The sequence below is a fragment of the Cupressus sempervirens genome, chromosome 3, assembly GCF_028749045.1.
Source record: "Cupressus sempervirens isolate cs-2001-9-10 chromosome 3, ASM2874904v1, whole genome shotgun sequence".
Taxonomy (NCBI): Eukaryota; Viridiplantae; Streptophyta; class Pinopsida; order Cupressales; family Cupressaceae; genus Cupressus; species Cupressus sempervirens.
Genome location: NC_143120.1, coordinates 438,345,390 through 438,365,410, shown reverse-complemented (window position 1 = coordinate 438,365,410; position 20,021 = coordinate 438,345,390). Strand labels below are relative to the sequence as shown.

Genomic DNA, 20,021 nt, shown 5'->3' with positions numbered 1-20,021 from the left:
TTCATATGCAATTGGGTGTTTATCCTGCATCAAAACAGCCCCAATACCATCTCCTGAGGCATCACACTGAAGTTCAAATGGTTTCGAGAGATCAGGCAATGCTAGTACCGGACATGAAGTCATGATCTCCTTGAATCTGTCAAAACAAGCCTGTGCCTTTGCTGTCCAAACGAAAGCTCCCTTTTTAAGCAAATCTGTTATAGGAGCCGCGTGTCGTGAATACCCGCAAACAAATCTGCGGTAGAAGCCACATAAACCAAGGAATCCTCTTAACTGAGTTAGGTTCTCAGGAGTAGGCCACTCCACAATAGCACGAATCTTATCAGGATCCATCCGTACTCCTTCTCGGCTGATAATATGACCTAAGTATAACAACTCAATCATTCCCAAATCGCATTTGGACTCTTTGGCATACAAGGAATATTCTTGCAAGGTCTTCAATACTGTTTCTAGATGCGCCATGTGCTCCTGCCATGTTCGACTGTATACCAAGATATCATCAAAGAATACCAACACGAATTTTCTCAGCTGATGATGGAAGACCTTATTCATGGTGGACTGGAAAGTAGCTGGTGCATTGGTCAATCCGAATGGCATTACTACAAACTCAAAATGCCCACAGTGACACCTGAATGCAGTCTTCTCAATGTCCTGTTCTCTGACTCTAATCTGGTGGTAACCTGATCTCAAATCAATCTTACTAAAGTAGCATGCCCCATGCAGTTCATCTATTAGCTCATCAATCCGTGGAATAGGATATCTATTCTTAATGGTTTTCTTATTCAACATCCTGTAATCTATACACATCCGTAACGAACCATCTTTCTTCTTAACCAAAACTACTGAATAAGCAAAAGGAGACTTACTAGGTCTGATGTGTCCCATCACGAGAAGCTCCTTGATGGTTTTTTCTATTTCATCTTTGAGCCTTTTTGGATGCCTGTATGGAGTGATCATGACTGGTTTAGCACCTTCTTCTAATTCAATGATGTGCTCAATCCCTCTATCAGGTGGTGTACCAGGTGGAATATCGCTGAATACCTTACTATACTTTTCCCTCAATATCTGTATGTCGGGATGATATTCTGTCTTTTGTTGTTCCTCTTGTGTAGGCATGAGGGTACACATGGCTGCCCATTCAAGATCCTCATGTCTCACCAATCTTTCCAATCGTCTAAGAGAAATCGTTCGGATGTCACTATTTCGAATAGCTCTCAACACATGCTGCCTCCCATCTACTTCGAACTTGATCTCCATGTCCTTGAGTCGAAAGGTAACCTCACCCAATAAACGTAACCATGTCATCCCTAAAACGATATCCAAGTCACCCATATTGACCACGTGGTAATCCGCTTTGAACTCATAATTATTCAGGCGTAAAGGCATGTCTCTGACTATCCTGTTACACTTAAGAGTGTATCCATCAGCAACCTGTACTCGAAGACCTTCGAATTCTTCTGTCTTAATACCACGACGCTCAACCAATCGTGCATCAATGAAGTTATGTGTAGCTCCGGTATCAACCAATGTAATCACCTTCTGTCCTGCTAGAACACCACATAATCTGAAAGATCCTTCCTGTTGAATGCTAGACAAACGCCCTTGCTGTAGGTGCAATTCAGGTTCTTCTTTTTGTTCTGACTTTCCTGTCTCTTCCTCAAATTCTGAACCAGTGTGTTCATCCTCTTTTGCCGCACTGTCGGAATCCGATCCTTCGTAATATGCCCACATAACCCTATTGGCTTTTCCTTTTGGTCGCAAGGGACAATCATGATCCCTGTCATATGGACCTTTGCAATAGAAGCATAATTTCTTCCTTCGCAAGTCATTTAATGCCTCTGTATCTAGGGGTGTGGTAGATTTCCCTTTGGTTTCAATGCTCTTCCCTTTATTTTTATCAAACTTCCTATTGTCTCTGAAAGAGGTAGTACTCCTAGGAGTGAACCTGCTAGAAGGGGCTGTTAGCTCCATACTTCGTGCTTTCCTCATGGCTTCCTGCAATGTTGGTGGGTCAAATGCCTTAATCCATCCCTTGAGGGGTTCAGACAATCCTTCTGTAAATAAGATAACTAACCTCCTTTCCGATACATCTGGTACCATGACTGACAACCTCTGAAATTCACTAATATAAACCTCCAAATTGCCAGTCTGTCTTAACTGTGCAAGGTCGCGAAAATAAATTTCTGGATCCTTCTTATCAAAACGTTCAACCAATCTATCCACAAAGTCCTGATACGTTGTTACCTAATTGTGTTGCAAAGTAACCATTCCATGTGACCACCAGTCATGAGCTGCGCCTTCCAGATGCAAGGTAGCATATCTGATGGCATCTATTTCAGACATAGGCCGTAATGCTAGGAAGGTGTCCAACTTATGAATCCAAGCTTGCGCTGTCATCTGACCACTCCCATCGAAAAAAGGTAAAGTAAGTTTACTGACAGCTCGCTGTAACTCATTATCATGACCTCCTCTAGGTCTCCTATTCTGGCGGCTATTCCTCATATGTTCTCTTCTTTGGTTTAGATATCGATCAAAGTTCAATAATTCACGCACATGCGGGGGTAATGCCTGCCATTCTGCAGTAGCAGCCCTAAGATCATCCTGGAAATCTTCCGGTACATCGTCTTCTCCCATCTCCTGAGCCTCTTCCCTTAGGAAGGTGGGACGAGTAGGCCTATTTGCTGTCCATGATCTGCGCCTAGGAGCACCTTGTGATCCTGCCACACTCCTATCATCGTGATCAGATGTGCCTCTTCCTTGATCCTGAATCCTGGGCTGAATAACTCTTTCCATTATGGTAGTCAAAGCTGGTAGTGTCTGAGCTATTTCTTGTTGTCCGGTAGTCATGATTCTGTAAAATTCTCTGGTTTCATCATCATCGACTCTGGGAAATCTTGGTGGACTCTGTGTTTGTCTTTCACCCATATCTCCGTCCTTAGATATGGTTCTCTTGCGAATATAACACTGGGAATATGGTTGCATAAAAGTACTCTTACCCAATCAGGATGGCAGGACTACTGCTCTGATACCACTGAGATATCCCTTGCAGGATTATACCTTCTTCTCAACACCTAAAATCTTACTGTTTCATAGGTTGGGCATTTCGTCAAGCAAATAACAGACAAACTTGAAATCACTAATAAAATCCAAACGGATATCTTGGTTGTGACTGAATAAACAAGTCAATGTTATTGATATTAAACTTTAACTCTGCTATGGAAAGAACCTTTGATTATGGCAAATGATTTACTAACCGTTTGCACAATATTTATTCATTCTTCAATAATAAAACCAGACGTTATATTGAAGAGAACATGGATTAAACTATTGTGAACCTGATCCATGACAGATTCCAATGAGTCGATAGAAGCCGATAATGTTCAGACCCCGCGGGAAGATAATCTGCTGCTCCAACTGAAATGCGACTCAATAATCCCGGATCTGCGTATCGCGTGGTCCTTGATTAAAAATGTTTGTGAGGCGATTCCACCATTATTGTCTCCTCCAGTTGATTTGCGGACCTCGCGCCCCATTCTGATCATGCGCGGCTCTGTTGTTATCGGTGCCTACTGATCCCGTCTGAACACCCGTGCTGGAATCTGCCGCTGGGGTTTGTAATGCCGAGATGGAAGTGGTTCAATCTTAAACTGCCGCCCCTTTTTACCTTGGAGTACTGCTGACGGATGAAGCCCCTTATCTTTGTGATCAGGGGTTAGGGGATCTGTGGATCCGAATTTCCTTTCTCAGTTTTGTCCGGAAATGCTCGCTGTAGGACAGTCGGGTCTTCAGAAAGACGGCTGCTGATGATAACCCCAGCTCCTCCGGCCGGCTCTTCCTGCTGCCAACAAGTTTTATTCACAAATATCGCTGTTACTTTCGGTGTCAAGTTCGCCAGTCCTCAAACTTCAAGACATCACGTAAATGCAAATAATTCACAACATGAAACAGCTGAAGACCATCTCCAATGTGCAACCCTTCGAGGGAATATTTCACCTCCTCAGTTATGCGGATCCAAGGGAGTTTCCGTTCCCAAAGACCTTAAAGGAATTTGCAGACTTATGACCACAAATTGCCTCAATTGAAATAGAAATCGAATCCTCAAAATCGCTTGTTCCAAATGGGAGCCCTATGTCCTCTATTTATTCCCTTCGCTGAGAAGTTTCTGGAAGTTTTCCGGAATCATCTTTTATGATGTAAAACTTTATAAAATTAAATAAATAACTTGATAAAGTTGGAGTACAACCTTTATTTAATATTAGGACGAGTAGGCCCCACTTACTTAATTATTATTCTTCGAGAGCAAAATTGTAATTATCGGAAGACAAAAATGACCCTCTTCCCATAATCATTTGCCTACGAGAGTCGATGATAGGCAAATCCCCTGTAAAGTTATGCCGCTAAAAAGGGGACATGACATAATGACAATATTGATTTCAAGTTGATCAGGTTTTCACGATCTGTATTGATGTTGTTTTCTCTTTTGGGACTGATTGTGTAACACTTTTTAGCATCAATGTTTTCAATCATACTACATGATCCATCATCAAGATGCAGGAGAGCAAAGGAATTGAAAAGTACAGATTGCAGACCGAGAGAGGGCTAAATAAGGAGGGAGAGAGAGAGAGAAAACAGAGGGCTAAATGAGGAGGGAGGGAAAGAGATCTACTCTCTCTTTCTTTCTCTCTCTCTCTCTCTCTCTCTCTCTCTCTCTCTCTCTCCCTCCTTATTCAACACCCTCCCTCTTTATATAGCCCTCTCTCGGTCTGCAAGGTGTATTACTATTTTTCAGTTCCTTTGCTCTCCTGCATCCTGATGATAGATAAAGTAGTATGATCCAAAATCTTGATGCTAAAAAGTGTTACACACTCAATCCCAGAAGAGAAAACAACAATGTTGATTTTGTAGCAGTATATTTCACTAACATTTGTGCAATGTAGGGATTCTGTCCAACCTAAGCTTTGAAGTATCAATGTTCGAAAGTGCAAGACTAGATGGTCTGTTAAATAAATTAGATATTACAGATTTCCCATTTCTAAACATTGCCCTGGGGGTTCCTGTACCTTCGTCTGAGTGCCCCTGTGCTGGTTTCCTAAGTTTTACTAGATTCTCTCCAGCAACCGTCAAAGTCTGATTTGATTCTGTACAAAATCTGGTCCTCGTCAAATTCGTCCCAAATTTGCCTGCAGAGCCACAAATTCTGTCAGAGGAATTCAGGCAGAATTTGGAAGATTTGCTGCCCAATGGTTGAACCTGGGCCAAATTTGGTCTCAAATCAATATTTTTGACTTTTTTTTACATTTATTTTGCCTAATTTAGTCTATTCAACCCTCCCAACCCTAAAAGTGACCACTAAAATGCCAAAAAGGATGGTTTATTTGTCATTTGTGAATGAAAAAGAAAACTTGCTTATATAGAAATTCCTTTGAGAAAAGCTATGCTATCTTTGAATCTAGGGCTTAAACTTTGAATCTTATCTTTTGATCTAGCCTGGTTAGAAATCCTTCAACCAATAGAAAATTACAATTCAGATAACTGCACTTATCTTCTGATGATTCCTGTCATTCTCAAACTGTCTCCTTGATCTGGAAATATGTTTAATGCATGTGACCAAGCAAGTGTATCATGTTGTATGTATGGCTAAATGATGCAATTAATATCCTATTGAACTGAAACATGGATATGATGGTGTATTTTGTTATGTTGCTTTGCTATTAGCATAGTGGTGTATGGACTAATTTGTTGTATATATACACACATAAATATTTTTAAAAACATATGTTTCTTGTACGGACAAATCCAAAATGAACCTGAACCAACCCCAAAAGAATTTTGAGTGAATTTTGAATCCGACTGAACACGAATCTGACCTGGCAACTTAGCTGATCTCTGATGAACATCAGCAGTGTGTCTGTATAGTCAGGACTTACATAAAATCTGTAGCAACTATTCTTCGAAGCATGGCAGCATTTTGAGGCTATCAAGGATTTTCACAAAGGTAAACAAAATCCTTATCATCAGTATATCTTTGTTTTAAATCTCTGTTGCAGGACATGTTTTCAGGGGATAGTCTCCTTGTGAATTGATCTTGGTTCTGATACTTTGCAAATTTCAAAACACTTGCTCAAATCTTTTCTTCTAAAAGGTGTGCCTGGGTAGACCCCAGGGAAAATTAAAAATTGAAGAAATGCCACACAGAAATACCAGATCCATACACATACTGAGGCCCAAACCAGAACAGGCAACTTAGTTGAAAATACAAGAGCCTAGAGGTAATGTAAATAAATCGAGGACTCAAACTGAAGTTTTATTTTTTAAAGTTTTTCAAAAACATGGAATTCGTTTGGTGTGATTGTTTAAATGAAAAACATTCAAACTGTTTAAATGCTACAGGAAATGCATCTCAATTATTAATGCTAATCCAGGTGTGGATGTAAAATAAGAGTTAAAAATGCGCTATTTAGAACACCTGGAATGAATCTGGCGGGTCTCAGATGCGCATAAATACTGATACCTTATGGAAGAATTGAGTGAAGGCATCCAGAATCTCTGGAGTCCATAGGTAAAAAATGAAGAAAATCCCACATTGTGACTTTGTACCAAACAAATTCAAGACAGCATGAAAATGCTACTGTGGAAACCCCTGACAAGTGTTTTTGAGGTTCTATCAGTTTCATGAGTATAGAGATCAAAGATATATTATCTAATGATGATTTATGAATTCTGGATGTTTTCCATGACAAATATTTTGGGTGGATCTACACAAGTTCGTATTAGATGCATACATATTAAACAAGCACGCTTTGTTACTTATGAGAAGGAAACAGAAGTAAAGCTTTGTAAAATTGCAGCAGACTGATGAAAAGGAAACAGAAGTAAAGCTTTGTAAATTAAAAGGAGACCTGTTCAAACGTCTATCATGTGTAAAGTACAAACTTCACTTATCAAACCTTGTTACTGACCATATTATTTCATGAATTTTGAAATCTTCATTAAAACAATCACATGCAAACAAATTGAAATCAATATTCAAACAAATTGAAATCAATATTCAAACAAAGCAATTCCGCTTACTGCACAAACAAGGTCTTTCACTCTCAGTTATAAAGCTAACTAAGGAAAAGGAAGATAAATATGTACAAACATAGAATATCGACCAAGAGAAACAAGAATTATAAAAGTGCTCAAATCAACCTTAGCTTGATTAAAACACACAAATTCTGTAAATGGAAAAACTAAATAAACAATTTAAGTTTGCGTACCACTTTCCAAGCAGAGTTCCATCTCATCCTTTTCATTTCCTTGCAAGCATGCCCTAAATGCACCCTCCACTAGAGGCAGGAATACTGTGTAAATCATTTGCTCACGTGCTCTCCAATGAATACCCTGGTTTGAAGAGCATCCAGTCTTGGCTTCCAACAGCAAAAATTGAGTTTCACATGGAATTTCCCTTCCACAGTCCCCAAATCTTTGTGTCATCCACCATAGCTTGAAGCGGAAACAAGAGAGAAATCTAACATCCCTGCATATAATTTTCCCAGATCACAATTCTTATTATCAACTTATCTACTTGAGAGTTTCAACGTCGGTGACAAATTTCAGCTGCAACGTTACATAATTTTTTCTATTGCAACAAAAATATGGCAATGTCAGCCGCTCTGTCAACTTCCAGAGATGGTTTGCATGGTGTCTACAAGCTAAGACAAGGCAAATGTAAGTAATTCAACAACTATATTCCAGCACTATCTTTGGTTTGCAATAAGTAAAAATGTATTCAAATATTCTGTTATCAGCAAAATCAGAACAACTTACTTGAGAGTCCCCAGAGGAATGACATAGCGACTGTTCCTCTTTGAAAATAGAGCTCCAACAAATAAACTTTCCTCAAGGCCAATTTCTGAGGCATGAGTAAAGACTACATTTTCTGGAACACCTGACAGAATAGTCTTCTCGCCAATAATTATTTGATTGCTAGAAATTCTCACAGCTGACATGCTTGCTTTATCCTCTTCTGCTTCTAGAGTAGATTGATGTCTAATTGCTACCTTTGCGGTATTCTCCAGCCTCTATATTGGGACAAAAAAAAAAAAGAATTTTATTTGACTAAACACACAGAGAACCAGAAATAAAAGGTTGTTGAAAGAGATACCTGTAATAATTTAATCTTACTTAACAATGCACAGGGCATACCGTTCCAACAGCTACAGCAGTGGCAAGGATGTGCTGTCATATGAGAGAAAGACCCGCACTTAAAAATGGAGCCCATAACTCATAGAGCATGCTTAGGCTTATGATTCATGAGCCTAGAAAAGAAGCATTACTAGGAGACAGGAGTGTCTCTTTGGGGTACATGGTGTAGGACGGAGATTTTTTTGACTTTCAAGGGCATTCAATGTTCTTTGTGGACATTTTGGAAGGGATGAGACTCGTAGGCAGTTCCAAAAGAGTAATTATTGGCCAAGCATGGAAAAGAGATAGCCACACATGTTGATGGGTATATATTCTCACCAATTATAAGCAACAAAGTTTGGATGGCACAAGTTTTGTGTTAAGATTCCCTTGAAATCAGAGCCTAGAGTAAGGCTATCATTTTTGTTTGTGCTAAGGCTTTTATTTTTGTTGGTGCAGATCAATTTTCTTGAAGTGTTCATTGAATAGCTTATAAAAATCACGGGGATGCTTTACGGTGAAGGATTGTGCTTTATAGAAGTGGATATGTTGCATGATTTGCTCTTCTATGTAACCTGTGATGAAGATGCTAAGTTCTTGTCACTACTATTATATTATATATTCTCCTGTGAATGTTGGGCACACAGCTTACTTCAACATATCTATGCTCGAATGAACGGAAAAACAAAAGTATAAATCATCTTCATGCAAACATGTTATGCTGCTTTGTGAGATTGGCCAAAAAAAGGGTTTGGATACTGTCTTAAGCTGAACTCTCTTTTAATAGGTTTGTCAATTGATTAACAAAATGTGCTCCATTCAACAAAGCATATAGGTTATCTCCTGAAGCAGTGACTGGATCGAGGCTTTTATGTCTGCAGTTTGTGGAATGGTTTATGGAATTCTTTAGGAAGGCTAAAGACAAAGTAATCTGAATATACAAGGGTAAGGGTAAACGATACTTGGATGCCATTTGGAATCAGGACTAAATAAATAAGGGTACACCTATATTATTATTATATACAATTATAGTCACTAGAAGATTGAGTTTAAGTGTCTCCTAATGAATACTTCAAATATGATATTGAACAATGTAGGGCATAATAAAACAATAATGTAATTGAAGATAGTTAGTAACGGGTTTGGGTAGTTAGGTAGCAAGGCGATTGTGTCGGTTGATCTCCCTAACCAACCGCACACTATTTAAGAACATTGGAACATGAATGTTGTACTTGTTTTTTTGGTAATCAATAAAGAATACTATTTTCCCTCGCAAATGTTTGGCATGCTTACCATTGGTAATAATTTCCTATTTTGATACTAGTGACGTTAATTCATGCTTTAATATACTATACGGTAACCATTCTACATTTTGGCGCAATTGCCTAAGTTCGAGCCTGGAGGTCATATGATAAATGGATGGAGTAGTGGGCAACCATTCCTACCACAAGTAAAAGTCACAAACAATGATGAGGAAGAGGAAGAAATATCAAGTGACACGAGCCCTACTGGTAGCGTAAGAAGTTTTTGTTGACCAGCACGTGCAAATGGAAGCCCGAGAGAGAGCGGTTCCAAGGAGCATAGTACAGGATGAACTTTCGGTTCCACCAATAGTGTACAAACTCCTTGGACAAATACCTCACTTACTGGCAAGAAACTTGGTACAAGTGGAGGAAGAAAGAGCCGACGTACAAAGGGAGTAGAGAAGGCAACAAGTACTCCAACAGTTTGCAGAAAGAAGCACATGTGAACTCTAGGAGCTGGAAAATCCAAGGAGCACGATGAGGCAAGAAAACAATTCACACCCCTAATTCAAAATAAGGACTCGAAGCAAGTACTAGAAGAAGAAACCAAAGGGGAAATTGCCCTAAGACGGATTCTACATACTAGGAAGCAAGAAGAAAGGTGTTGACGTCTATGAGGGGTTATTAATCAAACTCAAGTGCCAAAGTAAACAAAAGAAAGTTTAATTAAAAACACTATAAGAGGAATAACCAATTTCGCAATCTTAGAAGGACCGAGAAGGAAGGAGGGGTGGACGGACCTATAAACCCTAGCACGAAGAGAGCATTGACCTATCCAAGAACAAAGCTTGAATCAAGTAGAGGGGGAACTACAAGGAGAAGGAGAAGTAACTGCGCCAAGTACTCAATAAGTAATCCTACCAGGAGGGAACACCATCTCGTCAGATATCAGTACTCAAGGAGTAATCTTGCCACAAGGGAACACTCAAAGGACTTCCTAAATTCACAGGAGAAGGATTGGAGGATCCAACATGACATTGTAAAACGTGCATAACCATATGGTAAGCTAATGGAGAGGACAATATTGATGAGCGATTAAAGGCATTTCTAACCACCCTAAGGGGCAGTGCCATTAACTGGTACATGGATTTGGAGGTCAAGAAGAAAGCTACATGGAAGGATCTCTGCACAGCTTTCAAGGAAGGATTTAGAATTTTAAACGATGACGAGGAGATAGTAACAGAAATATACAATACAAGACAAGGGAAGAATGAATCTGTAAGAGCCTATAGTAGGAGAATGAAACAACTAACCAAGAAACTAGAAAACAAACTAGTAGACAGGTTAAAGAAAAAATGGTTTATTGAGGGCTTAACATCGTCCTACGGAATAAACGAAAATAGTATCACCATCATCCTTCAAAGATGCTTGCACTCATGCCATGGCTATACAAAGCAAAAGAAAAACTTCAAAAGGAAGAAGGCATGAAAGTGAAAGCGAAATTTCCGAAGAGAGAGGGGATGAGTCTAAAACAATCCAAGCATTAAGAAAAGATATGATAAGGATGATGAAAGAAATGGCAGTGAGAAAGGACGAGAAAAAAAAAGGGAAATAATTATCGTGTAGTGAGTGTGAGAAGGTGTTAAATCTGTAACTCGTTAATCATTCTGATATGATAACAGATCGATCAAATCTGATATAGCATGATAAGTAGACGAACAAGTTATTCCTTCTTCAAGATCGGCGTCTATCATTAGAGAGGTTGTTTAGTATTAGTCTAACCACATTTGTTTGTGTTTATAATTATAATTTATTATCCTTAGAAAGTCGCCGACTTCTAGAGGTTAGGCGAGTGATTTGTTAAAGAGACATGTCCTTTCTAAGGACACGTCCCTTGACTTCTATACCTATAGAGGGTAAGGATGAAGTCTAAGAGCACACAAGATCAATACAAGTCTGCTCCTTAGTCATTACTGCCTTCATACGAATTGCAGAAGTAAAACACAGAATTCTGATTTACATTTCTAATCCAGTTATAGGCAATAATCTGAAGTTACTAACAGCAAGTTATAAGAAGATAGAGAAGGCAGAATTTAATCTATCTTCAGTCCAAGGATTTGCAGAAACTTTACATGGTATCAAAGCCTAGTTCCTTCATGGGAAGCTTAACCACTTGAAGGTAGATCCATTCAAATTTATAGGCAATTTATTGTTGAATCATATGTTGGGCAAAACAAAAGAATTAAATAATGTTCTCATCGTTTTTTGCTGGAGTTGCTCGGAAGAGATGCATCACTCTGCGGATTGTGATACGACTAAAGAACGAGTGTTGAAGAACTGCAGAAACGGACAACTGGAAAATTGTAATGGCAAGAATTCCAGTCCCTCCAAGCAATTGTATTCATCACACCTCTCTCTCTTCCTCTCTATGCTTTTATCACTAAAAGAATTTGACCAAAATTTGATGAGTTCGCCAATTGAAGAGCAATTTAGTAGCGGGAGCATTAGATGGCAAATGATCACAAGAATCGATCAGATTGGTGGTGTTTCATGGTCATTTGGTCATCCTTCAGTCTCTATAATTCATTGTTCCACAACTATGACGACGAATATACCTACGGTTGGAGATAAAAAGTTGGCTTTCATAAAATCAAACTAGTGGCCTATTCCAAACAAATACAGTAATGTTATATAGGAACTAATTGTACAACACTTGTGTGATACAAGATGACATATCAATTCGATCCAACTCATGGATGGATACCCAAGTGACAAGGATAGTGAAGCAATCTTTAGAGCGTATATAAATACACTGAGGGAGGATCCTAAACAGTACATGAATGATGCTAAAAAGATGGAAGAATGGGCAAGTTCACAGAATGCAAATTCTATTGTTGACTTTTTGTCTAGAGATAGTAAAGTTGAGGGGATATTGAAAGATATTTCTGAAACGAGCATATTCTATTTGAATAGGCAAATACAATTGAACCTGCTATCTTAGATAAGCTATGTCAAGCCTTGAATATAAGCAATCCCAGTGTGGACAGAGACCTTGATATTTACTGCAATATTCTTTCAAAATCGATTAAGTCAAAGGATCTCTTGAAGGAGTATGTTGAAAGGAAAAGGAGGATTCATATCAAAGTGCATAGAGGAAGCCGCCAAATGTCAAAGGGAATCATTTCCAAGTGCATTCAAACATTTCCAGGTGCATTCTAAACATAGCAGAATACTTTTATGTTTAAGATTGAATGTTAATAGGGATATTACATTATATTCATTTTTGAGTATGAGTTAAAGAATTAAAACTGGTTAAACTATTAATTCTAAGATAAATCTAGAAAAAAAAAATTCTCATGGTTTGATAATGACTCGTAACCCCTTGAGAAGTTATCCGTAAACTTTGGCTAGATAACGGGAGGGGACCTTATAGTGTACCTATTGAGAGAGAGTCTTACCAAAAGTAGGTAAACCTAAACTTCAGAGGAAGCAGATAGTAAACTTGTAAACTCTTCACTAAGAGAGTAGATAACATTAAGTGTCATGGACTTCAATTACTTCAATTTGGTTTAGGAGGGGATCTTATAGTGTACCTATTGAGAGGGAGTCCTACCAAAAGTAGGTAAACCTAAACTTCAGAGGAAGCAGATAGTAAACTTGTAAACTCTTCACTAAGAGAGTAGATAACATTAAGTGTCATGGACTTCAATTACTTCAATTTGGTTTAAATACAGTCATGGATAAACTGAGAACTTGCATACATGGATTGAATCCACCTTAGAGATGCTCGAACTTAAGAGAGAGTTTATATATGGACTTACTTTCACCTAGTTTTGCATTATAAACTCTTTCTCTGGGGATTTAAATGTATCTGATATGTGAACATAGCATAGACCATATTTGTTGCATATTTCACTAAATTTAACTCCGTGATTATATTTTTGATTCGTAGATAGTAGCAATCCATGGTTTGAGTATTCTCAACTCAAGGATTGAGTACTTGGTGGACTTAATGTCTTGATACTAGTACTCGGAGCACTTGGTGAATATCATGTATTCAGATACCAGTGTAGGGGACATCATGGATTTAATATCCGATTTAGTACTTTGTGGACTTAATACTAGTGCAAGTGACATCATGGATTAGATGTAGATTTATTACTATCTAACCATAACCAATATAAGTGATTTATCTAAATCAGTGCCACCAATGTTTCAAATGTTTTTAAACTTATAGCTTGGAAGGTTGCTATGACAGAAGGATACCATTCCATGTTTGAGAAATTGTTCCTAGGCTTGAAAGGAAATCTGTTGTTTTTTCTAAATGGATATTTAAAATTAAGCATGTTGCTGACATAGCGTTAAGCCAGATTCATAGCTAGAGGATTCTCTGAGAAGAAGGGAATTGTTTATGAAGAAACCTTTGCTCCAAGTTGCCAATCCTCACTATTACAACATTAGAGGAATGGAAAGTACATCAGATGGAAAGATTACAGAAGAGGTATATTTGGAGCAACCTAAAGGATTTGAAACTCATGATCCTAACAGTTTTGTTGCAGGCTCGAGAAAGCTCTCTATGTACTTAAATAGTCTCTAAGGGCTTGGTATGAAATAATTGATAAGTATCTCACCGGCTTAGGATTTTCCAAGAATGAAGCTGATCCAAATTTATATTATAAAAGAGATAAAGATGATATGGTAATTTTGATAATGTATGTTGATGATTTATTAATAACAGGTGATGATCATCTTATAGATCAGTGCAAGAAAGATCTAATTAGAGAATTTGAGATGAAAGACTTGGGACTCCTTCGTTACTTCCTAGGGTTGGAAGCACCGCACAATTCTGATAGTATCATACTTAATCAAAGGAAGTATACATTAGACATTTTGAAGAGATATGGAATGTGAATTTGCAAATCTATGTCTTCTCCAGTGGAAACTAATCTACATAAACTTAAGCAACTGCAGAATCACCTTCCATAGATTCTACTCTCTACACACAGATGATTGGGTCCCTTATGTACTTAGTAAATACAAGACCTGATATTTGCTATGCTATTAATGCCTTAAGCCAATTTATGTGTGAGCTAAAGGAGATTCACCTAGTTGTACTTAAATACATTATGAGATACTTACAAGGCACTCTTAATTTTGGACTCAAATACGAGAAGGTTGGTTTAGACTTACATGGATTCACTGATTCAGATTGGGGTGGAAGTGTTAAAGACAAAAAAAGTACTTCAGGATGCTATTTCAATTTAGGATCAGCAATGATATCTTGGATATGCAGAAAGCAGTCTTCAGTAGCTCAGAGCTCCACAGAAGCCGATTACATTGCAACAGAAATGACCTCTCGAGAAGCAGTCTAGGTAAGGAAGTTACTTGTGGGATTATTTGGGCAAGCCATGAATCCTACGATTATTCATTGTGATAATCAGAGTTCCATCAAGCTTTCAATGAATCTAGTTTTTCGTGACAAGTCCAAGCATACTAGAATTCCTTACCATTATGTAAGAGATATGGTAGACAAGAATTCTGTAAAATTAGAATACATTTGCATTGCAGATCAGACAACACACATACTCACCAAACCTCTATCTAGAGTGAAGATAGAAAACTTAAGGAGGAGACTTGGTATGGTTGAGTTGTAATCCATTTGTACTCTTTAAATTATTAATAAAATAATTTTATTTTGTCAGGCTATTGACTGTTATGGGCTCCACTATTTGTATTCATTATTTAAGAGGTGATGATCTTTGAGATAATGAACACTTTTGGAAAAGACATTATGAGAGATGACGATCTCTTAGATAATGTGCTAAACAATAGAGTTCTATTGTAAGATCTAGATGAGTTTAAGATCATATTGTAATGTTGACATTGCTATCAATGAGTCACAATTTGGAAATAGAAAGAATTTTATTGTTCTCCATGTTTATCCTGTATCCTAGTATGTCTTAAACTCAGGATCATGTTGTGATATAGAAATACCAGTATCTATGAGTCACAACTTGGATAAATGAAAAAATTATATTACTCTTCAAATTTCTCTTGTACATTGTATTCTTTGCAATACTATTAACACTAGTAGCAGTGATTTGTCATACTACAAGCTTAGTATTATGACATTGTATCATGTGTTCTATGATACCACATGCTAAGGAGATTCAAATAGATATAGAGTACCAATTCTTGCTTGTTCATCTTTATTGATGTTGTTAGATATGATATCTCTCGGTATGATTATCAAGTTAAGAGGGAGTGTTAAATTTGTAACTTGTTAATCATTCTGATCTGATAACAGATCGATCAGATTTGATATAGCATGATAAGTAGAGGAACAAGTATTTGCATTATTCCTTCTTCAAGATCAGCGTCTATCATTAGAGAGGTTGTTTAGTATAACCACATTTGTTTGTGTTTATAATTAATATTAATTATCCTTAGAAAGTCATTGACTTCTAGAGGTTAGGCAAGTGATTTGTTGAAGAGACATGCCCTTTCTAAGGACATGTCTCTTGACTTCTATACTTATAGAGGGTAAGGATGAAGTCTAAGAGCACACAAGATCAATACAAGTCTGCTCCTTAGTCATTACTGCCTTCCTACAAATTGCAGAAGTAAAACACAGAATTCTAATTTACATTTATAATCCAGTTATAGGCAATAATCTGAAGTTACTCACAGCAAGTTATAAGAAGATAGAGAGGGCAGAATTTAATCTATATTCAGTCCAGGGATTTGCAGAAACTTTACAGAAGGAAGGACACAAAAAATGGTTGCCCCAGAAAGGCATTCTGCAACATATGTCAGGTATTGGGACATTCAATTAAGGATTGTCCTTATAATTGGAAGGCACGAAATGCTAAAGTATTTTTTTCACAAGGGGAACAATCCACACCACCTTGCATTCCCCCACGGAACACAAACATGGAAGCATCACTTGGAGGGTATCAGAATAAACAAGAGAGGAAGTAATAACAATACACCCAAGAGGCGAATCCACTAGGATGCAAGGGGATGTCCCATGATCCAATGTAAAAGGTGCAATGAATGGGGATATTTTGCTCGGGACTGTCAAAGTGGCGGACAAAAGGAGGAATGCTCTGCAAGTGGTGTAGACCTAGTAACCACGAGGATGCCAACTACCCTAGACAAAAGGGTGTGAACATGTTGGAAATTGCAAACCCAAGGAGGTAAGTACTAGCCATTACAAGAATGCAAGCCAAGGAACTTACATAACCTGATGCAGGCACAAAGAAAGAGAAGTTGGAGAAAGCTAGAAGAGATATCCAAGATGCCAAAGCAAAGGAAGGAAAAGTAAGTACCTCTAAAACTCCCTTCTACTAGGTCTATACCAAAAACTAACATCATATAGCAAGTACTAGAAGCCATCATGCCAGTGAAGATTATCGATCTATTGGAAACATTACCTCAACTAAGGGTGGCAATAACACATGGAGGAAGTGCTAAGGAAGAACATTCCAAGGAGGATGGAAAGGAGGAAGCAAAAATAGAGAAGGACACCAACACTTTATTTACCAGTGGGATGGGAAGGACACCTACAATCGTAGAAATGGAGATAATGGGATGCAATTTGACAAATATTGTTGTGGATTGAGGGTTGGGTGTTAATGTCCTCCCCAAGGAAAATTGGAAGGCCCTCAGGAAACTAACTCTTTGGCCACCCACATTTTAGTTGGTAGGAGCAAATCAGCACGGAATCAAGCCTATAGGGACTCTGATGGGACATAAAGTAGTCATTGGCACACAATAGTTCTTCCTAGATTTCATGGTGATTACTCTAGAAAAGAAGGAATATGATACATTATAGTGAGAGGATGGCTGGTAACGGCAATAACGAACCACAATTGAAAAAAAATAAAAAATCCATTGAAGTAGATGGGCATAAGAATACAATTGACTTGAGGAACCAAACTGTAAATCATGAACTCGCCTCTGATTCAGAGACAGAGAGAGAAGATGGTGAAGGAGTCGAACTAGATGAAGAAGGCATATTACGGCTAGGAGAATGCTCAAAAGATGAAACAAGTTCCCTCAATGGTTTGTTCCACTAGAAAATAGGGGATTATGAAGTATATCAACCCAAATTTAATATGTTGCAAATACAAAAGATGGAATCTCAAGAAGAATATCCAAGGTGCTATAAGGAGTACAAGGAGGGTACAACCAAACTTAATGACACCTTGGCTCACAAGTTCAAGAAGGACAAGGAAATAAAATATGACGAAGCTAAACTTGAAAGGGTGAATCTAGGAGAGGAAGACCAGCCTAAGGGGATCTTGATAGAAGAGGACTGAGACCCAATATTAAAAGCGACAACCTTTAGATCTTTCTAGAATATAAGAACATGTTTGCGTGGACATATAAGGACTTAAAGGGGGTGCCACCAGAACTATGCATTCACAAAAATACCCCTCATGCCTGGAGGAAGACCAGTATGCAAAAAACCCTATTGAATGAACATGATCTATGCAACCAAAGTACATAAGGAGATCACCAAGATGTTGGAAGCAGGTATAATATTTAAGGTGTTGACCAATGAGTGGGTTTCACCAATAGTTATATCCTTGAAAAAAGATGGGAACCAAATCCCAATCCATGTAGATTTCAAATGTTTAAATGCAGTAACAATAAAAGATCCCTTTCCAATTCCATTTATTGATAGCATTTTAGAAGAACTGGCCGGTCATGAGATGTGCTCCTTCATGGACGGGTTTTAAGGGTATAACAAAATTAGCATTGTTGAGGAAGACAAACTGAAAACCATGTTCATAGTGGAAGATGGGGTGTATGCCTACAACATGATGTCATTTGGGCTATGCAACGCACCTACCACATTCTATAGGATTATACTTCACATTTTTTATGGAATGTTAGAAGGGAATTTCAAATCTTTTCTAGAGGACTAGGTAAATCTATAATGCGAAGGAGCACCACTTGAAAGCCATCAGAAAATGCATGGAATGATGTTAGAGAGCAAGGTTAGTGTTGAATCCAAAGAAATGCAAGTTTATGGTCCCTCAGGGCAAACTTTTTGACCACATAGTATGCAAAGAAGGATTGAAAACATAATTGAAAGAGTAATTAGGTGGCTAATCCTCATTTTTTGTCGATCGTCAAGCCATCATGTACTTGGTAAACAAGCTTACTATGCAAGGAAGAGTAAGTAGGTGGTTAGTCCTCCTTCAGGTGTTTACTTTTAAAATAATAGTACATCTAGGAAACCATGTGATTGTAGACCAATTGTCTAGGATAAAATTAGAACCTACTAGAAAGGGGGTGAACGAGGATTTTCCCAATGCTCATCTATTTCAAATCGCAGTACTACTACATTGGCCAGTACCTATCGACTTATCGACTTCTACTTTACTGAAGGATATGCCAGTCACAAAAAGGAGAAATATTGCATTAAAGAGGACATTCCAACTCATCAATAGGCTTTTGTACAAAATTGGACCAGATGAGGTACTACAAAGATGCGTACTAGAGGAGGAAATTCCAAGAGTACTAAGGGAGTCCCATGAAGGATTGGTAGGAGGCCACATGGGACTCAATGCTGCGACACATAAAGTACTACTAGAAGGACTTTGGTGGCCTACACTTCATGCAAATGCTTGGGAATGGGTTCTAAGCTGTGTTACATGCCAAAGAGTAGGCAAAGCCCTCAAAAGATATTTCATGCCACTTTTCCCATCACAACTATAGGAGCTATTTAAAAGACAGGAGTTGGATTTTATGTCTTCTACCTACCAATTTAGTCACAAATGTAAACATGTAATAGTGACAACGGAGTACCTCGCAAGATGGGTGGAGGCAAAGGCACTTCCCGACAACATGGCAGTGAGTACTACAAGATTTCTCTATGAACAAATAGTGACTTGGTTTTGCATATCCCTACAAATAACAAGTGATAGAGGAGTACACTTTGTGAATTAAGTAATTAGGACGATGACAAATGAGTTCAAGATTTTTCATACTCTCTAGTCCATACTACCCTTAGGCCAATGGACAAACCAAAGCCACAAACAAAGTACTGGCTTCCAACAATCTTGTAGCCGTACTGAACAACTTGCAAGGCCACTGCTGGGCAAACTCCATTTCATTTAATGTATGGGCAAGAGGTCGTAATACTTGTAGAATATAAAGTACCAAGTCCAAGAGCAGCAATTGAACACAAATTGGGAGATATGCAAAGCCTAAAGGAGAGGCTCAATGCCTTAATGAAACTAGATGATAGCTCAATGGGCTACAGAGGTGACACAAATGAGAAGAAAGTTTTGGCACGTCAAACATTTGAAAACAATGAGCTTTCAACTATGGCAGTTATTACTTAAGTATAATGGCAAGAATGAAATAAAGCCCAACAAGTTCAAAGTACGTTGGTTGGGACTATATAGGATAACAAGAGTAGGGACAAATGGGGCAATAAGGCTATGATACCTTGGACAATAACCTCTTGAAAGATTCAGTCAATAGGTCCATATTGAAACTCTATACAGAGAGGAGAGAGACTATTCATATTAACTTATTAAAAATAAAGGAGGAGAAGTATGGGCGCCAAGAAAGAGAACTTTTCTTGAAGAA

At 38.2% G+C, this 20,021-nt stretch overlaps 1 protein-coding gene and 1 pseudogene across 2 annotated transcripts in view; one reads left to right on the top strand and one right to left on the bottom strand.

The window, feature by feature from the left end:
• The window catches only part of LOC149566935 (putative galactinol--sucrose galactosyltransferase 6), a 42,877-nt gene that overhangs the window by 15,741 nt on the left and 7,115 nt on the right, over positions 1 to 20,021 (bottom strand). For both annotated transcript variants that reach the window (XM_089820156.1, XM_089820155.1), the window contains exons 3-4: positions 7,810 to 8,063; positions 7,260 to 7,519 (exon numbers count right to left, since the gene is read on the bottom strand). In XM_089820156.1, coding sequence (XP_089676282.1) covers positions 7,260 to 7,519; positions 7,810 to 7,991 — 442 coding nt within the window. In that variant the 5' untranslated portion in view covers positions 7,992 to 8,063. The remainder of the gene's footprint in view (positions 1 to 7,259; positions 7,520 to 7,809; positions 8,064 to 20,021) is intronic.
• LOC149566936 (protein THYLAKOID FORMATION1, chloroplastic pseudogene) lies at positions 11,698 to 12,629 on the top strand (annotated as a pseudogene).